At 36.7% G+C, this 22,582-nt stretch overlaps 1 protein-coding gene, 1 non-coding gene and 1 pseudogene across 2 annotated transcripts; 1 reads left to right on the top strand and 2 right to left on the bottom strand.

Moving 5' to 3' along the window:
* The first annotated feature begins 7,503 nt into the window (after positions 1-7,503).
* On the top strand, positions 7,504-15,226 carry LOC104087669 (uncharacterized). The gene is made up of 2 exons (XM_009592208.4): positions 7,504-7,816; positions 14,352-15,226. The coding sequence occupies exons 1-2, from the start codon at positions 7,744-7,746 to the stop codon at positions 15,002-15,004; spliced, it is 726 nt and encodes a 241-aa protein (XP_009590503.1). The 5' UTR covers positions 7,504-7,743; the 3' UTR covers positions 15,005-15,226.
* On the bottom strand, positions 7,533-7,604 carry TRNAP-AGG (transfer RNA proline (anticodon AGG)). Its single transcript has one exon. It is a non-coding gene; the product is annotated as a tRNA-Pro (tRNA).
* Positions 15,227-16,179: 953 nt separating the features above from the next.
* Positions 16,180-19,595, bottom strand: LOC104087670 (receptor-like protein 9DC3; annotated as a pseudogene).
* Between the last annotated feature and the right edge of the window lie 2,987 nt (positions 19,596-22,582).

Raw genomic sequence — 22,582 nt, 5'->3', positions numbered from 1 at the left:
CCTTGAAACAACCGTCAACGCAGGGGCAGTCAAAAGGTACTATGTTTGATCCTCCATAAAATATTAATGTTCTCCGGTTGGGATGACGAAGGCTTTCATTCTCGCTACCCAAATACCATTAACCCTTTTGTAAACCCTTTGAGCCGGTTACTCTTCTTTGATTACCTTCTTTGGAACCTGAAAGTGTTATTGAAAAAAAATAGAGACAAAAGAAAATGAAATGAAAAATGAAAGAAAAAAAAAGAGGAAAAGGAAAGTAAAAAGAAAGAGAAAAGAAAATAAAACAGAAGTAAAAAAAAATCAAAACAGTTCATGTTCCTTGAACTACGTCCGACTTGATTTCGAAAGGATACGTAGGCAGCCTCTCTATCTGGGGTTCAGTCACACCAAAATAAAAATCCACATTCCCCAAAAGTTGAAATTGGGACAGAATTTATAATGGTTCGGCGATGGTTTCACTCGAAGGCTTCCAAAGTTGTAAGTCAGTCCAAATCATTTTCACCCAAACCTTTTTCAAAGTCCTTCCGATCAATTAATGAGAATGTTCAAGAATTGGAGGATACATTCACAGGATCTGATGCAACCAAAATGAGAGAAATAAAATGAGAGTCTTTTCGGTGAAAACCCTCACGGGAACCATAAGGCGATGGTAAGCAGAGAAATTGAAAATGAGAGAGTCTTATAAGTGAAAACTCACAAGAGCACTATAAGGCGATGGTGAGAAGAGAAATGAGATAGGCTAGCTGGTGAAAACCCGCAAAGGGCGCCACTGATCGAAAAGAGGATCCTCAAAACCATAGGCATCGACAAAGTCCTAGCAAGGTTTCTCGATTTTGAGGCATAAGTCGTGATGAATTTCTGAGAGTTGGACGATCTACACAGATCAGACATCTAGTCCAAGAGGAATGTCATGTTCATTGAAGTCCGCATGCACTCCAGATAAGTCCTTCTTTCGTTTCCCTGAAAGGGATGCCTCTCATCTAAGTTCATTTGTCCATTCCATTGTGTGCTTTTCTTTGAATCCTTTTCGGTCTAATTTTGTTGTGAAACTAAGACAGAGAAAGGATGGAAAGAGTTATTTACAGGGTTTTTTGTCTGATACGAGCCAATATTCAAAAGGCACCCAGCCTCGGCAAGGGCATCAAGTCGACTCCGACTTGCCATGATGGCCGATGTTTCGAAATCAAAACTCCTAAAAAGAAAGGAAATCAAAGTCAAATGCCCAAAAAGGCAAAATAAAGTTGAAAGGTTAAGTCCCACGTGACTAACCGTCATGGCAAAGTCTGGAAAAGCCAGAGGTTCTCCAAGGTCAGAAATGCAATCGGTATTCAAGAAATAACCAGTTGCAGTTGAAAGGGCCGATATCAAGTGACCAAAACATTCAAGGCCACAAAACCAACCACCATTTCAAACTAACAAATTGTTCTTTGTTCGAAAAAAACCCAGGAAACAGGTACAATCCAAAAGCAACCTTGCAAGAAGCAGGTGCAACCAAAAAGAAATTGCGCAAGGGCTAGAAACAGCTTTGCAGCAACAACTCCAAAAAGGGAAGTTTCCTCCAAAATTCTTTCTCGCATTTACTCATTCTCTGAAATAAAAAAAAATAAAAAAAATAAAAAGAGAAGAAAAAAAAATGATGGTGAAAATGATATTAAAAAAAAGGAAGAAAAAGTTCAAAATCATGGTAGTATAGGGTCTCCAATCCCTAGTTGCGTTTTCCAACATAGGGTCTCTACTCCCTAGTTGAAATTATTTTAGACATAGGGTCTCCGCTCCCTAGTATTTTTTTTTCCAACATAGGGTCTCCACTCCCTAGTTGATTTTATTTTAGACATAGGGTCTCCACTCCCTAGTCGCTTTTCCAACATAGGGTCTCCACTCCATAGTTGATTTTATTTTAGATATATAGTCTCCACTCCCTAGTCTCTTTTCCAACAAAGGTCTCCACTCCCTAGTTGATTTTATTTTAGACGTAGGGTCTCCATTCCCTAGTCTCTTTTCCAACAAAGGTCTCCACTCCCTAGTTGATTTTATTTTAGACGTAGGGTCTCCACTCCCTAGTCTTTTTTCCAATATAGGGGCTTCACTCCCTAGTTGATGTTATTTTAGACATAGGGTCTCCATTCCCTAGTCTCTTTTCCAACATAGGGTCTCCACTCTCTAGTTGATGTTATTTTAGACATAGGGTCTCCACTCCCTAGTCTCTTTTCCAACATAGGGTCTCCACTCCCTAGTTGACGTTATTTTAGACATAGGGTCTCCACTCCCTAGTCTCTTTTCCAACATAGGGTCTCCACTCCCTAGTTGATTTTATTTTAGGCATAGGGTCTCCACTCCCTAGTCTCTTTTCCAATATAGGGTCTCCACTCCCCATTTGATATTATTTTAGACATAGGGTCTCCACTCCCTAGTCTCCTTTCCAACATAGGGTATTCACTCCCTAGTTGATTTGATCTTAAATGCAGGGTACACCACTCCCTGATATCTTTGCCAATATAGGGTACTCTATTCCTTGGCCACATTTTCCCAACATAAGGTACACCAATCCTTAGTTGAGATATCTTTTTGACAATAAAGGAACACCATCAAAAAAAAAAACAGCATGACTTTTTCGGGGTACACCACTCCCGACCTTTTATTGCTTTTAATAAAGAAGTAGTTTAGAATTTTGTTACAATAACTCACGAAATTTTTCTAGTGCAAACTGGGCAGAAAAATTTTGTTTGTTTGTTTGTTTGTTTTGGTGTCTGAGTAGGTTTTACCTCGAGGAATAGGGTTCGAGATGACCAAAAGAAGAAGTCTCAATTCAAAATAAAAGAAAAGAAAAAATAAGTGAATCCAAAATGAAGTAGTTGAAAAGCTGTAGAATGCTTAGGACATGACTGAAGCCACGAGCATTGGAGTCCAGTTTTGATTAGAAGAAGCTATAGAACAATGAACTAGAATCTACAGCTAGCGAGCATCAAGGTTTAGATCAGAGTCTGCATGAAGAACCAGTCAAGACTCAAGATCAAGTTTCAGAAGAATCAAAGATATATATTTTGTAACTCATAACTGATAGGCTTGTTTAGTTTCTTTTTTATTTTGATATAATAGCAGGACCGTGGACCAGAACCTCGATAGAACCTCACTCGACTCCTCAACTCATCATTCCACCATCTCCTTGAATTACATGCGACCTGATTCCCCTATAACCCGGGATATGTAGGCTGTCCAAAACCAGGATTCGGTTGCACCCTATCTTTTATTTCTTTTCCTTTTGAATAATGGTTTGGTCAAAAATTAGTCACATGGATCACCTAGTCTTTGCCTGAAAACTCTTTATGTTTCCAAGCAAAGAGGGGCAGGTATGAGCACCTAATTTTTGACTATATTTGAATTTTTATTACCTTTTACTATCTAAATATTTTCAGAAATTTAATATATATATATTTTAGCTTTGTTACACTTTATTTTATATAGGGTAAAAATTAATAATAATTTAAAAGGCCAATTATTATTATTAGTATTATTTTTATTTTTATTTTAAAATAAAATGAATTAAAAAACCAAAAAAAAGAAAAGAAAAAACAAGTTAAATATTTTTTTAAAAAACAAATTCCGATGGGAACTAAAAAATAGGAAAAGTAGAAATATAGAATTAAAAAATAAAAGTAAAAGTAGGTGGAAATTGTTTAATAAAAAAGTAAAAGAAAGTAAAAAATTAAAAAAATAAAAGTAAAAGAATGTGGAAGTTTTAAAAAATAAAAAATAAAAGAAAGTTGGAATTAAAAAATAAATGGAAAGATAGCTGAACTTTTTTTTAAATTTTTTTAAGAAAGTGGAAATTAAAAAAAAGAAAAGTAAAATAAGTGAAAATAAAAAAAGAAAAGTAAAAAAAGTGGGAATTTAAATATAATAAAAGTAAAAATGTGAGAAATTAAAAAATAAAAGTAAAGGAAAGTGGGGAATTATTATTTTAAAAAATAAGAAAAATAGGAAGTGGAAATCTGAAAATATTTCGAATTTTTTTCTATAAATAGAAGAGAAACGCGAGGAGAAAAAAAGAGGGTGAAGGAGAAAAAAAAGAGGGAGGAGGGAATTGAGAGAATTTTGTTTTCTTCTTTTAGGATAAGAGAATTTCTATTCGTATCATTCTTTCTTCGTCTTTCTTTCGAAAAACCAGCAGTTTCACCGCCCAAAAATAACCCTTAAACCTCTATAGAGCAGCCCTTTTAATACCAGAAACTACCATCCAAACCTAGTCGAAACAGTGAGGTTTTTAGTTGAGGACGACGTCGAGTTTCGATGCTCCGTTTGAGGTCTTGCGTATGGTCTGAATGTGTTTAAGATTTAAAGCTGTAAAGCCGTAAAGTTTCAGATTCAACTTTTGAGGTCCACTCCTTATCTTGTTTTGATTAATGATATGAGTTATTTCTCTTTTTCTTTTGGTGTTCTTTGGTGTTAATTTATATCTTGAATGAATGAAATTATTTTATGTTAAGCATGCTGACAAATTTTGAGCTTCCTCTTTGTATATTTATCTTAGTTCATTAGCATGTTCTCTTAAAAAGGGGTTCATCCATGAATGATTTAACGAAATTTGCTAATTGATAAGTGAGTTGTGATTGTTCATAAAAAAATTTCTTATTGAAATGGAAGCTCGGGCAAAGTTATGTCTCTGTTTGGTTATTTAGTCCTTCATGTGTTAATAAATATACTTTAGTAGTTCCATCTTTGTTTTAAATTAAGTTATCAATTATCTAAAGTATAGAGTTAAGTTGTTAAACAAGTTTAACTAGAACTAATTCACTGGTGAAGATCCAATTTTTGGGCCTAGACACATGGGTCGTTGAAGGAACTGGGGTTGTGAGGTTACTATAAGCTAATGAAGAAAGTTATTTTATCTTTGATGTCAAAACTTGAAATCTGCTAGGCCCGTTAATCTCACACAGTGGCCCCCTTTTGTAGTCCTTGAATAATTAATTTAATCTATTTCATGCTTTTCTACAGTGACATACTCCTATGGCTTTACAAATCTCAAATTAGTTTAAGACAAATAATTCATAAACATCGTAGCTTGCTTTAGGCGCGATTAATAAATTATCGCGACTATGAGTACGGTTCCCATTGCATGGTCACGATACGTAAATCCCAATTCGAGTGTGCGTTTCACGTGACTCGACCAGAACTTCAAATAATAATAAAATTTAACATGTTGTAAATCGCGGGTACGTTTTACATGGCGCAATTCGCAATGTGTACAAAAACAAACGAGTGCGCGATATCGCGACTTGTTCAAACAAATTCCATAAATACTAATAACAACAACAACAACAACAACAACAACAACAACAACAACAACAACAACAACAACAACAAGAGCAACAACAACAACAACAACCACCTAGTAAAATCTCACTAATGGGGGTTGGGGAGGGTAATGTGTACGCAGACCTTGCCCCTACCCTGAAGGAGTAGAGAGGCTGTTTCCGAAAGGCCCCCGGCTCAAGAAAACAAAAAGACAAAAGGACAAAGGGAGATAATATTAGTATCACCACAACAATCATAGGAAAAATAGGAATACCATGAAATCCAGAAGAAAGATGCAAAGCAAAGGGAGACAATATTAGTATCACCACAACAATCATAAGAAAATAGGAACACCATGAAATCTAGAAGAAAGATGCAAAGCAAAAGCAATAGCTAGTAAATAGGACTTGCACTGAAAAGTGAAATAGTGAGACACAACATTGCCACTAGCTATCTTAGATAAAAATCCTACATGGCTAGTCCCACAATGGTATGAAGTAAGGCACGACTCAACTACTTCCTAACCTACAACCCTAATACTCGACCTCCACATCTTCCTATCAAGTGTCATGTCGGAAATCTGGAGCCTCGCCATATCCTGCCTGATCACCTCTCTCCAATGCTTCTTAGGCCACCATCTACCTCTTCTCGTGCCCTCCACAACTAGCCGTTCACACCTCCGTACCGGAGCATCTGGGCTTCTCCTCTGAACATGTCCGAACCATCTAAGCCTCACTTCCCGCATCTTGTCATCAATGGGAGCCACGTGCACCTTCTCCCGAATATCATCATTCCTAATCTTATCTATCCTAGTGTGCCCGCACATCCACCGTAATATCCTCATTTCTGCTACTTTTATCTTCTAGATATGTGAGTTCTTAACGGGCCAACACTCAGCCCCATACATCATGACCGGTCTAACCACTGCTTTATAGAACTTACCTTTGAGTATTGGTGGCACTCTCTTGTCACACAGAACTCCAGATGCTAACCTCCACTTCATCTATCCTACCCCAATACGGTGTGTGACATCATCGTCGATCTCCCCTCCCCCTGGATAGCCGAACCAAGGTACTTGAAGCTGCCTCTACTCGGGATGACCTGCGAATCAAGCCTCACATCCACGCTCACTTCCCCAAGCTCAGTGCTTAACTTATACTCTAGGTATTCTGTCTTCGTCCTGCTCAGCTTGAAACCCTTAGACTCAAGAGCCTATCTCCAAACCTCCAGCCTCTCTAAATATTTAACTAAAAGCGGTTAAAAGTAAAAAATGCACAATATGTTTCAAATATGTATTAAATCAGATAATTAAGCCAATTATTAAAAGTTGAGCGATAGTACTAAAACCACAGAACTCGGGAGTACCTCACACCTTCTCTCGGGTTAACAAAATTCCTTACATGGTCTTCTGTGTTCGCGGACCAAAAATAGAGTTAATTTCCTCGATTTGGGATTTTAAAATAAACCGGTGACTTGTGACACCATAAATATTTCAAGTGACGACTCTGAATTAAATAAATAATCTCATTTCGAATAATATCACTTTAATTGAAAAAACATCCTCGTCCCAGGAAAAAAAGGGGTGTGGCAGTGGTGATCCGTAAATCTTTCTTATATCAAGAAGCATTTCCCTCTTGTGGTGATCAGAGCTACCTCCACGTTCGTAATCAAAGTTAGGCTTCACGTTCGTGATAAAATTCAAGTAACAAGCTTAATCCAACAAATAAAGAGCAAACTGTTAAGCCCTTTAGCTGATAGTCATGAGGAGAAGAATAGAAGAAATATAGTTTTAGTGAATTTTTAATTTCTTTCAACATTTAGTTTAGACTTCAATTAGCCAAAAAAGGAAAAAAAGAAAAAGAGAGAGAAAAACAGAAAACTCCGAAAGAAGCGACAAACCTAAACAAAGTTGTGAAACTCTACTATAAAGTAACTAAACAAGGAGTATATGATAAATAATACATTTTTTATTTTCAGAAATTAAAATTTTAAAAAATAAAATTTTAAATGTTTTGTTTTTCAACTTCTAAACTTGAGAAGAAGTTTGGGAAATCACGACATCTATAAAAAATAAGTGCTTGGAAAACAAAACTGTGAAACTTTACCATAAAGTAACTAAACGAGTATATGACAAAAATAATACAATTTTTATTTTCAGAAACTGAAATTTGGAAGAATAAAAACTTTAATTTTTTTCTTCCAATCTATCCAAAACAAGATTAAAAAACACAATGCAGAAAGGGGCATTCCGAGAACTGAACTCGGGACCTCTCGCACCCTAGGCGAGAATCATACCACTAGACCAAATGCCTGATGTTCCAGTTTAAATAGTTTTATTCCATTAGTTAAGTTAAACCCCTAGAAGACCTAGCAACCAAAGCTCAAAACCCTCATAAGAAGGGGTTGAGATCCCCAGTAGTCGTGAATCAAAAACCAAAGCTGTAAAAGACAATGGCGAGAGGAGCACTTCTTCATTTGGTTCGGTCTCAAGCTCCCCATCTCAAGTCCAGGCACCTGCACTCAGGTTATTTTCGTCCTTCTCTTTCATTTCTGTATTATTTTTCCCTTTCATTAATTTTTCTGTCTGATGACCTAGTTGGTCGCTTAGATATGAAATAGATTCAAGTAGCACTTCTCCGTTCACTCAATTTTGTGATCTATGAATGTAAACTCATTTAGTTGGTTTATCCAGTTTGTTCCAGAGCTTTTAACTACATTCGATGCCGGTACTCCTACATATAATTTTTTGAGGTGAAATGATTTTGTGAAAGAAGAAAAAATAGTTAATTGAGGTGAAATTTGAAGTATTTATCAAATCTGTCAGAAGAACTACAAACCCTAATACTATCTTTTGTCCCTTTACAGTATCAAAGCATACTGTAATTAAACTAATCACGAGGATCGTCATAAATGAGCAATGCAAGCACAAATTGACGCTTTCTTATACACAAGATTTTCATTAAGAGACAAGCATACATCATACCCGTGGGCCGTGACTTCATATAGATTTCCTGGATAACTTGTTATAAGACGTATTTGAAGAGGAAAGATATAGAAAGCCATGAGAGGATGTAATAAGGAATGATGAGCGTGTTATTCGGTTTTCGCCTTCCCCAATACATAGAGCTTCCTTTTATGGGTAAATGGATGACTATCTTACGACATATATTAACATCTGCTTTCATTGTACTAAGCAGAAGAGAAATTCTTCACATGCCTGTAGGAAGCACTACTTTAAAGATACTGTACTCTTTGGACCATATGATTTGCACTAGTAGTCCTCAACAAGCTCCTCTGGACAAATCCATAGAAATGGTCTATAACATTAATTAAGGACTAGTAGTCAAAGTTCTGGGATTCACTTGTAGAGTTCTGATGTAGAGAATAGCTAAAACTTTCTTAGTGAGATGTGTCTGGATCAATCCATCCAATAGCATATTCCCGAGGGTGTGGCTTTTCATCTTTTTTCTGTTTATCTGGCTTTTGTTCTTTTTTTTTCTTCATCTTGGTTTTCTTCTATTCTTGACCAATTAGCTTTTGGTTCTGCTGGGTCAGGAGCACCTTTCTCCAGTTTGACTTGCAATGGATCTTGTGACTCTTGGACTAGTTCAGCATTATGTTTCGTGGCTTTTTATTTAGCGAATCTCCTGCTGTCCGATCACTAGTTAGAAGTTTGTTAAGTAAGAGTAAATATTCTCTTACTCTGTTAAATATTATTAAAGCCTCGGAGCAAGTCTTGCAATGCCCACTCAGAACTGCAAGACAGCAAAGGTTCCATAGTTCTTCTTCTGGGATTTTTTGGTCAGGTCATAGATAGATAGATGATATTCTAGTAAGAGTTATAAACAGAGAAAGAATTTTTCTGGGATTGACTTTTGTTTTCCTTAGAAATGTGGATTGGTAAACAAAAAAGATGATCTTTGGCCTACTTTTGATGTCCTCTGGAGTCTTAAAGGATTTAGATATGGTGGTTGGTTAAGAAGAATGGAGAAGATGACGTAAGGTAATAGGTATAGACAATGTTGTTAAAAGCCTGCTTAAGACCTGAAACTCGGTGCTGCAGGTTAAGGGCCTCACATTAAGGCTTCACATCACGTAGTCGACGTTTCAATATAGGCATTAAGGTATTAAGGTGTGCGCCTCAATGCCTATGAGTTCTGTCATAGGAACTCAGTAGGCTTTCGTGGAGATTAATTATCTCCATGGTATAAGTTCGTATACTTCACTGTGTCAAGATGTTCAAAGCTCTGACCCAGGGCCTCCCCAGGTAACATAAAGTACTCTGTTTCCTGTTGGAAGCAAGTTTTAATAGATTCAAAAGGCTTTGCACTCACGAGTAAGCTAGACCTAGGAAGCCTAGATTCCATACAAAAATGGGCATCATTTATTGGCCCCCCCCCCAAAAAAAAAAGAAAAAGAAAAGAAAAGAAGCATTTTCTGAATAAAGGGCAGCGAAACATCTGGGTTCAAAGTCTTGGGTGTAGCATAGACCCCAGTTTTACTCCATATAACATGCGATTCTAATGTAGCTGTTTTCATTCTGAGTTTGCAAAATAACTTAAGTATTTTGTTCTATGGAAACTTGATATGCAGCCTTTTTCTTTGTTCATTTATCACTTGATGTTTTTAAATGTGATTAAATTTTCCTCCAAAAAAATTGACAAGCTGTTTCCCTGTTATTAAAAGCCATTGTTTCTTTGTGTAAAGCAACACATTTATGTGAAGTGAGGGTTCTCCCTTCATAGGCGAAGTGATGCGATCCCGACGAGAAGCGGTGGTTCTTTCGATGCCACTTTAAAAGATGAAAAGAAAAAGGAGAAAAAGGAAGGAAAAAAGGGTCTGTATACTGTTCGAGTACTAGGGCTGTTCTTCATATACGCTTCAACTTCCTCTTTGTTGTCCATGTCGTTTCTTCTTTTCGATCTTGTAGTGCTTCTTTTCTACTAATTTTTTTCTCTTGTCTACTTTCTGATTTACTTATTTCTTCTTTTTCTTCAGATTCGGTCTCTTTCTTCTTCTTTCAGTGTGTGAGTCTCTTCTCTTCCATTTCTGAATTTGAGTTTCTCTTTTATTCACTTCTACTCTCTTGGTATAGTAGTTAAAACAATTAAATATGAAACTAAACGCTGCAAATGAATTCTTTTTCACCGTTGATAACTTGAAAATGTATAAATTAATTTAACGGTTGAAGTTATCTTTCAATGGCTTGTTGAAATCAAGATTATTGGGCCTCAGACAAAAGCTCACCTCAAACAAAAACCTGGTGTTTAAGTGGAAAAGGGTAGAGCGGCGGACCTATAATCCACCGGGTTTCGAAGTGTGTCCCATTGACACTTGCCCGGTTACCCAAAATTTTTAAAAAGAAATCAGATCTAATGATGTTTAATTCGAGTTGTTGGATCAATATTGTTATTGACGTATACCGTGTGCTTAAATTAGTAATGTTAAATGCAATTTGATGTTTTAAGTACTAGGTTCATATATTTCAGGTAATTTTCCTTTCACCTTTTGCTTTTCACTTTAATTCCGTCAAAAGCGTGTTGCTTTTTTGTGCTTTCGCTTTAAAAAGTAAAACTGCACATATCTTTTTCAAATTCATGGAGAAAGCTGTAATTGCTTCATAAACCACTCTGGTTTAATACACAGAACTTAATATACTCAGAAGTTGCAAAAGAATCCTGTTGCCTTAGAGGGTTCCTCTTACCAATTACCATAGCACTGGGAGCACGCACACAATTGATAGGTAGAGCAGTAGAAGTTTTTGAATTTTTGGGGGTGGGGGTGGGAGGTGTATTACCAGTGACCTTATGCACGATAGAGCGCCTCCACAGAGTGAAATTTCATCTTACATATACCGCCTCATACATGCCGTAGTTGTCAATCAAGAGATTTTCCTTGTTATTTCTGTTATTGAAATCCCCTGTGCGTCTCCACTCTCCATACATCAAGAACCAGAGTTACCAACAAAGGAAATACCAAGCTTCTTTGAAGAGGCCTCCAAAGCTTTAGTCTGAGACTTGGGCATCCCAGGCAACTCCTCACATAAGATGAGGGGTTGATTTTGAACTTGCACTTGGCAACATGATTCTATACTTGTCGGTGTTCATTCTCTGATGTTTTTTCTTTTTGCTATGCATAAGATGACTAATATTCAGGGCTGTTATGAATATCAGTATCAAAACCAACATTGTTTAGTCTTTCATGAGTCACCACTTGCTCAGTAAACTTTCTATCATATCGCAGCATAATACCCCCCCCCCTCCCCCCCAAAAAAATAAAATAAAAATCAAAGTGCAATCAAAGTGGCAGTCACCTGGTGCAATCTCAGAATAGAAATGTGTTTTTTCTTTTTCTTGCTTCTTTTTATAGTAAATGATGACAGAAGTGGTAAATATTGGTCTTCATTATCAGCTATATTGAACATAAACCCCCCCTCCCCCACAAAATAAATAAATATAGGAGACGGAAAAGAAAAACGATATTCTCAGGTGTCAGGGTTTTGACAGCTTGAACTTAGTTTCTGACTTTTCCTTATGACGAAATCACGTAAATAATGCCTGGCAGCGTCTTTAATGCCTTATTTGCTATTTTCAACCTTCTATATCGTGGAATTATCCATTTTTAACCAAGATCAGATCAACCACACTAGAAGTAACATCTGAACATTTTATGTAGGCTAAAACTGTTTCTATGGAAAGAATGGTGCAAACCAGCCATACCATATTGATGAACTCATACTTAGATTTTATTCTCTCCCATATATTCTATGGCATATGTGTTTTAGACGGCGGAATTTTTCTGTGTGTTCTAGGCATTACTTTAAAATACTAAGAGAAGTGTATGGTGTTAATTTGCTGCAAATGAACTCGTATGTGAAGCATCCTTTTAGAACAAAAGGAATCATTTTTTTGGGGCAGAATAGCCTAAATGACACTTATACTTGTGTCACTTTGTCATGCCGGTCCCCAAACTTATCATTTTGCCAATTGAACACTTACACTCGTTCAAATCGTGTATAATAAATGCTTATGACAGGAGGTTACCAAAAAATAATTCTAAATCTGAATATACCCAGAAGCTTCAAGCGAGCTTTAATGGCGTCTCTGCTTGTCCCTCGGGTTTTGATCCTCAACACAAATGTTTATCGCATTTTCAAGTCTAAATTTCAATACCCAGTTGAGTTTTAGTAGTACTAGGTAAGCAACAACTTGAGGTTTCAAACCACTAGATTCGTTCTTCGCAAGACCAGCAATGGAATTTCGAAAATTCTTAACAAACAAGCCTTTGAATCGCCTCTCCAAAATCCGAATAAAAATCCAAATAGCGAAACACAACAACAATAACCAAAACAGATCCGTTCGTCAACCTAAAGAGTCGTCGGAATCAGTGACGCTACTACCACAACTAGGACACTGGAGCAGCGTCGTAAGAGGAACGAAATTCACCGGAACTATAATCAGTTGGGTTTTGATTAAACAAAAAAAGAAATAAGAAATGTAAAAGATGCTTTTGTTAAAGAAATAGAGAAAAATAGTATATTTCTGCCTGATTTTGTGATTTTGAAGGCTATCCATTCTGAACATTTTATGTAGGCTAAAACTGTTTCTATGGAAAGAATGGTGCAAACCAGCCATACCATACCATATTGATGAACTCATAATTAGATTTTATTCCCTCCCATATATTCTATGGAATATGTGTTTTAGACGACGGAATTTTTCTGTGTGTTCTATGCATTACTTTAAAATAATAAGAGAAGTGTATGGTGTTAATCTGCTGCAAATGAGCTCGTATGTGAAGCATCCTTTTAGAACAAAAGGAACCATTTTTTTGGGGCAGAATAGCCTAAATGACACTTATACTTGTGTCACTTTGTCATGCCGGTCCCCAAACTTATCATTTTGCCAATTGAACACTTACACTCGTTTAAATCGTGTATAATAAACGCTTATGACAGAAGGTTACCAAAAAATAATTCTAAATCTGAATATACCCAGAAGCTTCAAGCGAGCTTTAATGGCGTCTCTGCTTGCCCCTCGGGTTTTGATCCCCAACACAAATGTTTATCGCATTTTCAAGTCTAAATTTCAATACCCTGTTGAGTTTTAGTAGTACTAGGTAAGCAACAACTTAAGGTTTCAAACCACTAGATTCGTTCTTCGCAAGACCAGCAATGGAATTTCGAAAATTCTCAACAAACAAGCCTTTGAATCGCCTCTCCAAAATCCGAATAAAGATCCAAATAGCGAAACACAACAACAATAACCAAAACAGATCCGTTCGTCAACCTAAAGAGTCGTCGGAATCAGTGACGCTACTACCACAACTAGGACACTGGAGCAGCGTCGTAAGAGGAACGAAACTCACCGGAACCCTAATCAGTTGGGTTTTGATTAAACAAAAAAAGAAATAAGAAATGTAAAAGATTCTTTTGTTAAAGAAATAGAGAAAAATAGTATATTTCTGCCTGATTTTGTGATTTTGAAGGCTATTCATTGTTTACAGTAGTGTGGAGGGGAAAAGAGGGAGGAGGAAAGAGGGATTGGGGGCGAGAAGAAAGGTGGGAGAAACTTAGAAAGAGAAGAAAATTGGGAGGGGGAGGGTGGTAATTTCGATTAACTTATTAACTTTACTTTTTTTTTTAGTTTAATTCATTTTTAATCAAAATCACTAGTATCACTCTCTTTACACGCGTGTGTTACACATAATTTGTCCACCTCAGCTATGTCAATGCCACATAAGCTCGGTCAATGGTCAGAGGGATTTAGAAAATTAGTTTTGAACGAGTGTAAGTGTTCAATTGGCAAAATGATAAGTTTGGGGACCGGCATGACAAAGTGGCACAAGTATAAGTGCCATTTAGGCTATTTTGCCTTTTTTTGGAGATTGACAACATTTTGGAACATGTTTAGAAAGAACCCCCTTTTCACCTTTAATTTTAATTACTCTTTTTTCCTGTTGCTAAGTCTTTCTTAACTAGCCTAATTGCATCTTTTAAGTGGCTAATTCCTGATGATTATACTAAATCTGCTGCTTCCTGGCACACATGACCTTTTCAGCTAGTCGTTTGGGCAGACCTGGAATCTGGTCACAGGTCTATGGTGCTAGAACTGAAACTAGTTATGTGACACAGCTAGCTGCGGTCCATAAAAGATGGCTAGCTCAATCCTCTGCATCACAAGGAGACAGCAAGATCAGTATTGGTCCTCGTAAAGGGGTAGAAGACGGGAATGATGAAAAGGACTCTGGTATTGTCTACTATGGTCCCATCTCAAGCACTATTAAGAAAGTGAAGCTTCTTTCCCTTTCAACCTGTTGCCTCTCTGTATCTTTAGGTCCTGTCATTACTTTCATGACATCTCCTGACATGAACGTGATACTGAAGGGTGCTGTTGCATCTTCTGTTATATTTATAAGTGCAACTACTACTGCTGCCCTTCACTGGTTTGTAAGCCCTTACATTCACAAACTCAAGTGGAAGCCAGGTTCAGATACCTTTGAAGTGGAGATGATGTCTTGGTTGGCAACTTTTATTCCCAAGACCATTAAGTTTGCAGATATCAAGCCATCTCAGACAAACAGACCCTTCGTGACATTCAAAGCCGATGGAAACTTCTATTTCGTTGATACTGAGCATTGCCACAATAAAGCACTGTTGGCAAAGTTGACACCACAGAAACCGACTTATGAATCAGCTTTCAAGAACTTGTGATGGAAACTTCCTTGCGGGAATAATTGGAAGTTTAGCCTGTTAAAGGTATTGTATAACATTTTGGATGAGCAGTGTCAATGCTTGGATATGTAACCAGTATCCTGCTTTTCTTTCGTATTTCTTTTTTGTTAGTGCTAGAAAAGAGAGGGTGGGTGAAGCGCGGTGGACACAGTCTGTTTGAAACATCAAATAATTTATTCAAATATATATGCCTTGCCAGAATGCAGAATGTATTTAGATAGTTAACCGTGAAGGATTTCTGCCAGTAGCTGCTGGCTGATTCACGAACTCTGTCAAAACGCTCTCAGGGAAGAAGAAACATTAAAGTCATTTCAATTCTGCTGCTTTTCACCAACTTGTGCAGAAAGCGCATTTTGTGAATAACAATCACTGTACTTGTCCTTTCGGTAAAGTTGTGGAGTTCATTATCCATTTTGGTTGATTTATTCCACTGTTCTTGTAAGTAAAGTGATCGTCCCCTATCATAGTGGTGAATTTGCAGAAGGCATCCAAATACAAATCTATTACAAATTCACCAAATTTCCCCCTCAAAGGAGGGTCATGATTCAGTAGAATCCTCAGATGTCATCGCTAAAATTTACTCTCAAATAAGAGTGAAACCTCTTAACAAATAGCGAATAGGTGCTTTAATTTTTGTGCGACATCCCCTCTCAAGTTTGATATTTATACACCAAAATTACTCCAACGTGCTTAAGACAAAAGAAAAAGATTTTTTTTGCCAACATGACTAAAATGCTAATTCTTGAAGGTCGATTAACTGCACCTACTCTCTTTGACAACTCATGGCCATCCCAAATGTACAGGCTCCATTTCTCAAATGCCCCAAGAGATTGCAAATCACTAAGAGAATAATGATGCAGTGAAATTATATAGCCAAGAGATTCAGGCAAATTACCAGAAAAATTCACGAGAGATGCACTGCTATTCCATTTGGTCTTTGGAAAATAACCTGTAAGTTGATAATTGCCTGATAAAGTTCTCTCAAATTTGACTAGTGAAATATGCTCTCATAGAAAATGTTGTTATTCTCAATCAATAAGAATCTCAAAATTCTTTCCCTCGGTATAGAAGTCCCTGATCTTCAAAGTTCTTTGATGTTAAATAGTTTGGAGCTATTGTCTTCCCTTTAAGATTATGTAGAGAGACATTCAAAATTGAAAATATGTAAAAGATAATAAAGCAAGTAATATTACAAGCTTTGCCCAAGCTGGCAAAGAGAAGAACACAAATGGAAACGCAGATGAGATGCATGTTTTTTACAAAATAAAGAATAGAAGTGAACGCAGGAATAGCCAAATCCATTACTTCAACCTCTTCTTATCCTTGACATCTGAAAGTTGGATAAAATAAAAGACTGAGTCAAACACTTGTAAATTACTTATAAGCCCCTCTACTGTGACAACTAAATGTGGTATAGATTTCAAATTTTGTTTACATGATCCCCCCTCCGTCGTATGTTATAGTTAAGTTTTTACTAGCTTAAAGCATCAATTAAAGCTAATCCTTTTCAAAATCTTCGACTGATTAAAATTATTGGAAAGAAAGAGTTTGCTTAATTAGTAGAGGATTGATAAGTTGTTATAAGAAAAAGTATGAAAACTAAGATATTATAATAGTTAAAATGAGCTAAAAACTCGGCGTAAAGCTTAACTTGAATACCTGAAGTTCTGAAATCAAATCTTCCTCGGTGCTTGTTTCCCCTTTCGCATAATAATTTTGTGTTCCAGCTCTTCAATGATTCTTACAAGCCATTTCATATTTCCAGTTGAAATCATGAAATATACTATGGATAATCCGATACATAGTCCACTTCCATAATCCATAAGAGCAGCTTTAAAAAATTCAATGAGAAATTCATAATTGCTTTCTTGATCATCTAACACAGATAAAGTATAATTTATCTCTGACACCCGATCTTTGCCACAACCTTACGAAAGTGGGAATCCATGTAACCCATTATTACCTTCATATGAGTTTTTCTCAAAGGTATCAAGTTGATTTCCTTGAGGAATGCATCCTATGAGATGATTGTGGGAGAGATTTAAGAATGCAAGAGACGTAAGAGAAGCAAGTTGTTGTGATATCTCTCCTAAAAGCTTGTTAAATGAGAGGTCCAATGATTCGACCACAGATAAATTTTCAAGTGATGGTGGTATATGATCTTGCATTCCATTATGAGATAAATTTAACACGCGAAGTGCAACGAGATCTCCCATAATACTTGGAGTATGTCCTTCAAATCTGTTGCTTGAAAGATCAATAGCAGTGTAAACTGTCAAAATTCTAACAAGTTCAAGCTTTCGTCCCTTGGTTACAATTGTTACAGAATCTTGGTAATACCTATCTCCAAGATATCTTGGTTCCTTCAATGTTTGATCAATTGTCCTCATTGCTTTCAATTGCTGAAACAGACTCGTTGGTAAGTTTTCCGTGAAGGCATTGTGAGAGAGATCTATGATTCGAAGCTCAGAAAAGTTTTCAATCCTTGAAGTTCTAATTGCCCCATGCAATTTATTTGATCTCAAGCTTAAAACTTTCAGGTTTGGAAGAGTTCCCAACCACATCGGGAATGTGTCAGTGAGGTAATTATCTCCTAAATCAAGAACTTGCAACTGTTTGCAATTAGCCAAAGATCGGGGAATTCTCCCCTCTAGTTCATTGCCACGCAAGTTGAAGCTTTTGAGTAAACTTCCAATGCTAAAAGTTGTTGGAAGAGTCCCAAAAAGATTGTTGTGGTGCATATACAAAATGTGGAGGCCGCTGATATTACCCAAACATTGCGGAATTGCTCCCCTCAAATTGTTTCTTGCTAAAACTAGAGTTTGCAGTGATGTCAAATTGCAAATAGACAAAGGGATGACACTTGTAATTTTGTTTCCATCCATTCTTAGTACTGTGAGATTTTCACATTTCCACCAGTCAGGTGAAAGTTCACCTGAAAAGTGGTTGTCACTAAGAGAAAGGATAAGAAGATTCGGGTGCACTCCAAATGCCTCTGCAAGATTACCCTATAATTTGTTGCCGTCAAGCCTAATTCTTTTTAACTCTCTGCAATTCTTCAGGCAATCTGGTAATTTCCCACTGAATTTGTTCTCATTTATTGTCAAATCCTCAAGAGCAAAATGGCTACATAATCCAGGAGGTAGTTCACCAGTGAAGCTGTTATTTGAAAAGCTGACAGTGGACAATTGAGGACTGTTCTTTCCAAAGTCCTTTGGGACACTGCCTGAGATATTATTGTTATATACAAAAAAAAGCATCAGACTACTGAGGTCAGAAATGCTGTCCGGCAGCTCACCACTAAGGCTGTTGTTGTTGATGTCGAGGGTTTGAAGAGATGTCAAGTTGCCAATCTCAGGAGGAATGATTCCACTGAGATTGTTCTGGAAAAGATGCAACATTGTTAGATTGGTCAGGTTTCCAATGGTTGGAGGTATTGTGCCTGAAAGCTGGTTGTCAAAGACATCTAGCTGCAACAAGTTTTGCAAGTTTCCAATCAGATAGGGAATGGAACCAGTGAAATTGTTATGAAAGAGGTAAAGAAATTTGAGGCTTTTCAACTGACTAATTTCAGATGGAATCTTTCCTTGAAATGAATTGTTGAAAAGTACAAAAACTTCAAGACTGGTGATCGAACCAATTTCATCAGGAATTAATCCAGAAAACATGTTGGTGCCAAGCTGAAGTTCTTTTAACTTGGACAACTTGGAAAAATTTGGTGACAATGAACCTTGAAAAGAATTATATGAGAGATTGAGGTACTCAAGCTTGTCCAAGTTGGTGAATACTGTTTCTGGGATTGAACCGTTCAAATGGTTTAGTGATAAATTGAGATTAGTCAGATTATGGAAACGAGTGCAAATTCAGGGAATTCTAATCTTAGTTCATTGTAACCAAAGCTCAGATACGTCAACAGAGGCATATTCTGCATTTTAGACCAATCAGGATTTTCTAAGTAATTTTATCCAAGATCCAAGTGCCATACCTTCTGAAGATTGCTAATTTGATAGGGAATAACACCAACGATATTGTTGTTATAAAAACTGAGATGTTCAAGTTGTGTTAACTTTCCAATCTCTTTTGGTATGACACCAACCAAGAAATTGTTGCTCAGGTCCAAGAAAGTGAGCATAGAGGCATTGCCAATATTCGATGGTGTCGATCCACTGAAGTTGTTGCTATTGAGATTAAAACTCATGAGACTCGGAAACAAAGTGAAGTCAAGCTGATCAAGAGAGCCTGAGAGGCCTGCACCAGAAAGATTAATCTCGGAAATTGCTCCACCAGGATTGCAGACAATAGATGTCCAATTGCAGAAGTTCCGAGATTGGAAATGGACCATGAATCCAAGAAAGAAGTAGTAGAAGATAAGTTAATCTTCCATTTGACAAGACCTTCAGCTTCAGTTCTTGTTGATGATGTGATTCTTAATGAAACTGAAAAAAGAAGTATCAAATGTAGAAGGAAGGTAATATGAGAAGTTGTCATGTCTAATACTTAGTTTCAAGAATAATACAAACATTTTTGAGCATACACGCTTTTCTTTGAATTTTCAAGTCCTTACACAGAGTCTTGCCGTTGAAATTTTGATTGAAAGCTAATTAACGCACAAATCCCTTTCACTATAGAGGGAAAAGTCAAGCAACTACAACTGCGTTCTTACCAAATTAGTAATCAATTCAAAAGTTTAGACTATGTTGTTATTCTCAAGTCAATGCACACGTCTTGGGAGGGAATGTCAAATTTGGTTCTATTTGTCTAAGAAGGTATATCTTTTTGTTTTTGCTCTTTTATTGTCCAAACACATCTAAACTATTATTTTTTTTAACAAAACAAAACAATAAACACAAAATAGATTCCTCAAACCACTGTATCCAAAACCAAATCCAAGCCATTATTTCACTTGAAATTAATACTCCTCAGTCCTCAAACTAGCTTGTTTTCAAACTTCAAATTGTCCATATAAAATAAATACTTATTTGACAGTCTTTATCAGAGTGAAATGAGTTTAAATGAAGCAATATAATTTATGAAGATTTATATAACTGATTCCAACTTATTCAGGATTAAGACATAATAATAATAATAATTATTATTATATGCTCTCTAATAAAGCAAGTATATTACAAACTTTGCTAACACAAATGTAAACGCAGATGAGATGTGCGTTATAAAATAAAGATTAAAAGGGATCATAGGAATATCCAAATCCATTACGCCAACGTCTTCTTATCCTTGACATCTGAAATTTGGATAACATAAGATAGTGAGTCAAACACTTATAACTTAACTAGCCAAATCAATAAGTTGTTATAACATAAAGTATGAAAACTAAGATATTAATAGATACAATAAAACTAAGATATTTTTCCTTCCAAGAAATCACACATCCTTTCCTTCCACTGTCCATAGTATTTCTTTTTGAACAGTGGTGACCTAACGGCTGATTGTTCTTCTTAAGCATCTGGTGGTGCAGCCAATGTAGATCCTTTCAAGGTGTTAGCCTCTTATAAAAGAATCTGCTATGATACCAATTGTTACTTTAGACTACACTTAGATACAAGAAGGGGGGTTGAATTGTGTCTTGCCTGATTTTCGCGTTTTCAAAGAACCTGGTTCTTTGAACTAGTTCAACACACTCAAACAAGAATAATTGCAGAAAAGTAATCAACACAGAGATTTTTACGGGGAAAACTTCCTTGCTCAAGGGAGTAAAAAACCACGACCGACCCAATAGGATTTTCTTCAAATCTCCACTGACTTCAAAGAGCAGTTTTTAGGTTACAACTCAATAACCAAGGGGACTAACTCTAGTATCCTAACCTCTACAATCAACCCAATTGTAGCAACCCCTTTCCAGACTAACTCTAGCCTAGAAAGCTAACTAAAAACAAAATCTCATTAATAACCTACTACAACACTTCTATGAAAGCAGATAGGTTACAAATTAGAACAAAAGACTCAACCTAACAACTGAAGAACTCGAGCAGCTTCATCCTCAAGAACCTGTTCTACAACTGATTGAGTTGGATCTTCAGAAGTACCTTATTGCTTTGCTTGTTATTTTCAGAAGTATTCTCACGATTTCTCTCAATAGTAGTAGTTTTGAATTGTGGAAAATAATCTTCTTTATAGGTGCAAGGTTGGCCAAAATTCTCCTTCAATTAATGCTCCAAAACCTAAAATATTTCGGTTAAGAAAATCATCTCCCGTTTAGGCTTAGTTTCCCTGTTTGACTCCAACTTGCATCCGTCTTGCTCCCCACGAGTATTTTCCAAATATGCATACTCCTTTTATTGCACAACGTCCTCCCAAACGCATATTACTTTTTGGACATGGACATGTTCTCCTAGAAATCCCTACTCGCATGGGAATGCTAGTCTTCCGTGTCTGACTTGCTGCCTTCAGCTAGCCTGCTGTAAACCTGATTCATTTGACGTTCAATATACTCATCTTGTCACATCTTCACAACAGTAGTGCAACATGCTAGACTAGACCCTGAAAAGCTAGTTCTTATCGCAGTTTGTTAATCATGAAAATACAATATGTTCTTATCTCAACAAATTTTCCTTTTTTGATGATGACAAACCCATATGCGAATCAGTCAAGCAACTTGCTCCACTTTCATTAGCCTTCAACACAAGAACCAGTTTTATTTGCAACATGCTTCTTTAGTTTGTCCATGTTTGCACAAGTGTAAGGGACTCGCCTTCCATTCATCGCAACCCCGTAGATGGCTAGGCATAATTCATTTTAAACTTGGAAACAAATAACTCAAGAATATCTTCTATTATCAGCACAAAGACCTGGTTTATAAGCATACACACACCTCACTTCCCCCTTTTGGAATCATTGAAAAAATAACATACCAGTAAGGTCAATGAGAGAATGCAGTAATGTAAAACTTATGTCCGTTGGGGCTACACTAACATGTACATATCATCAAGAGCGTACATGAGCAATCAAAAACATTCCATCCAGACACTTAGAATTAGCCAAAAGCAGGAAATTTTATAGATTGTCATTTGTTTAAACTATGTACCACATTTAGCCCAAACCAAAAGACGGTTGAACAAACCCATCAATCTGCGAACAACATCAAACCAAAAAAATAATAATTCAGACACTAGTCATAGAGGGGGTGTAGGACAAAGGATGTGCAACAAGTAAACTGGGAACCTAAGAGGACTGAGGACCATGTTCTTTGGTAGAAGAAAGTTCTCCTTGGATTAACCCTAGAAGCCTGTCAATTCTTACATAAGAGGCTTCTTGTTCTTTCTACTTCTCCTCTCTCAACCTCCTATTTTCCTCCTTCAGTGAGGCAATCTCTTCCTTTAGCTTCTTCTTTTCCTCATTGGCAACAACCAATTACTCAAGTAGGTTAGTAACTATGCTTTTGTTTTTGGTTCCAGGTTGTCGGGTAACACAATCACATTCCCTCATAGTCTTCTCATCAAACATGTCTTTCTTTGTACCCTTTTTAGGACCTCTGAGGGGCACCTTAAAATGTTCAAACACCCTGGTCAACAAAAACTCATATGGCAAAGCATGGGTACC

The sequence above is a fragment of the Nicotiana tomentosiformis genome, chromosome 5, assembly GCF_000390325.3.
Source record: "Nicotiana tomentosiformis chromosome 5, ASM39032v3, whole genome shotgun sequence".
Classification (NCBI taxonomy): domain Eukaryota; kingdom Viridiplantae; phylum Streptophyta; class Magnoliopsida; order Solanales; family Solanaceae; genus Nicotiana; species Nicotiana tomentosiformis.
This window is presented reverse-complemented; position numbering and strand designations above follow the sequence as displayed.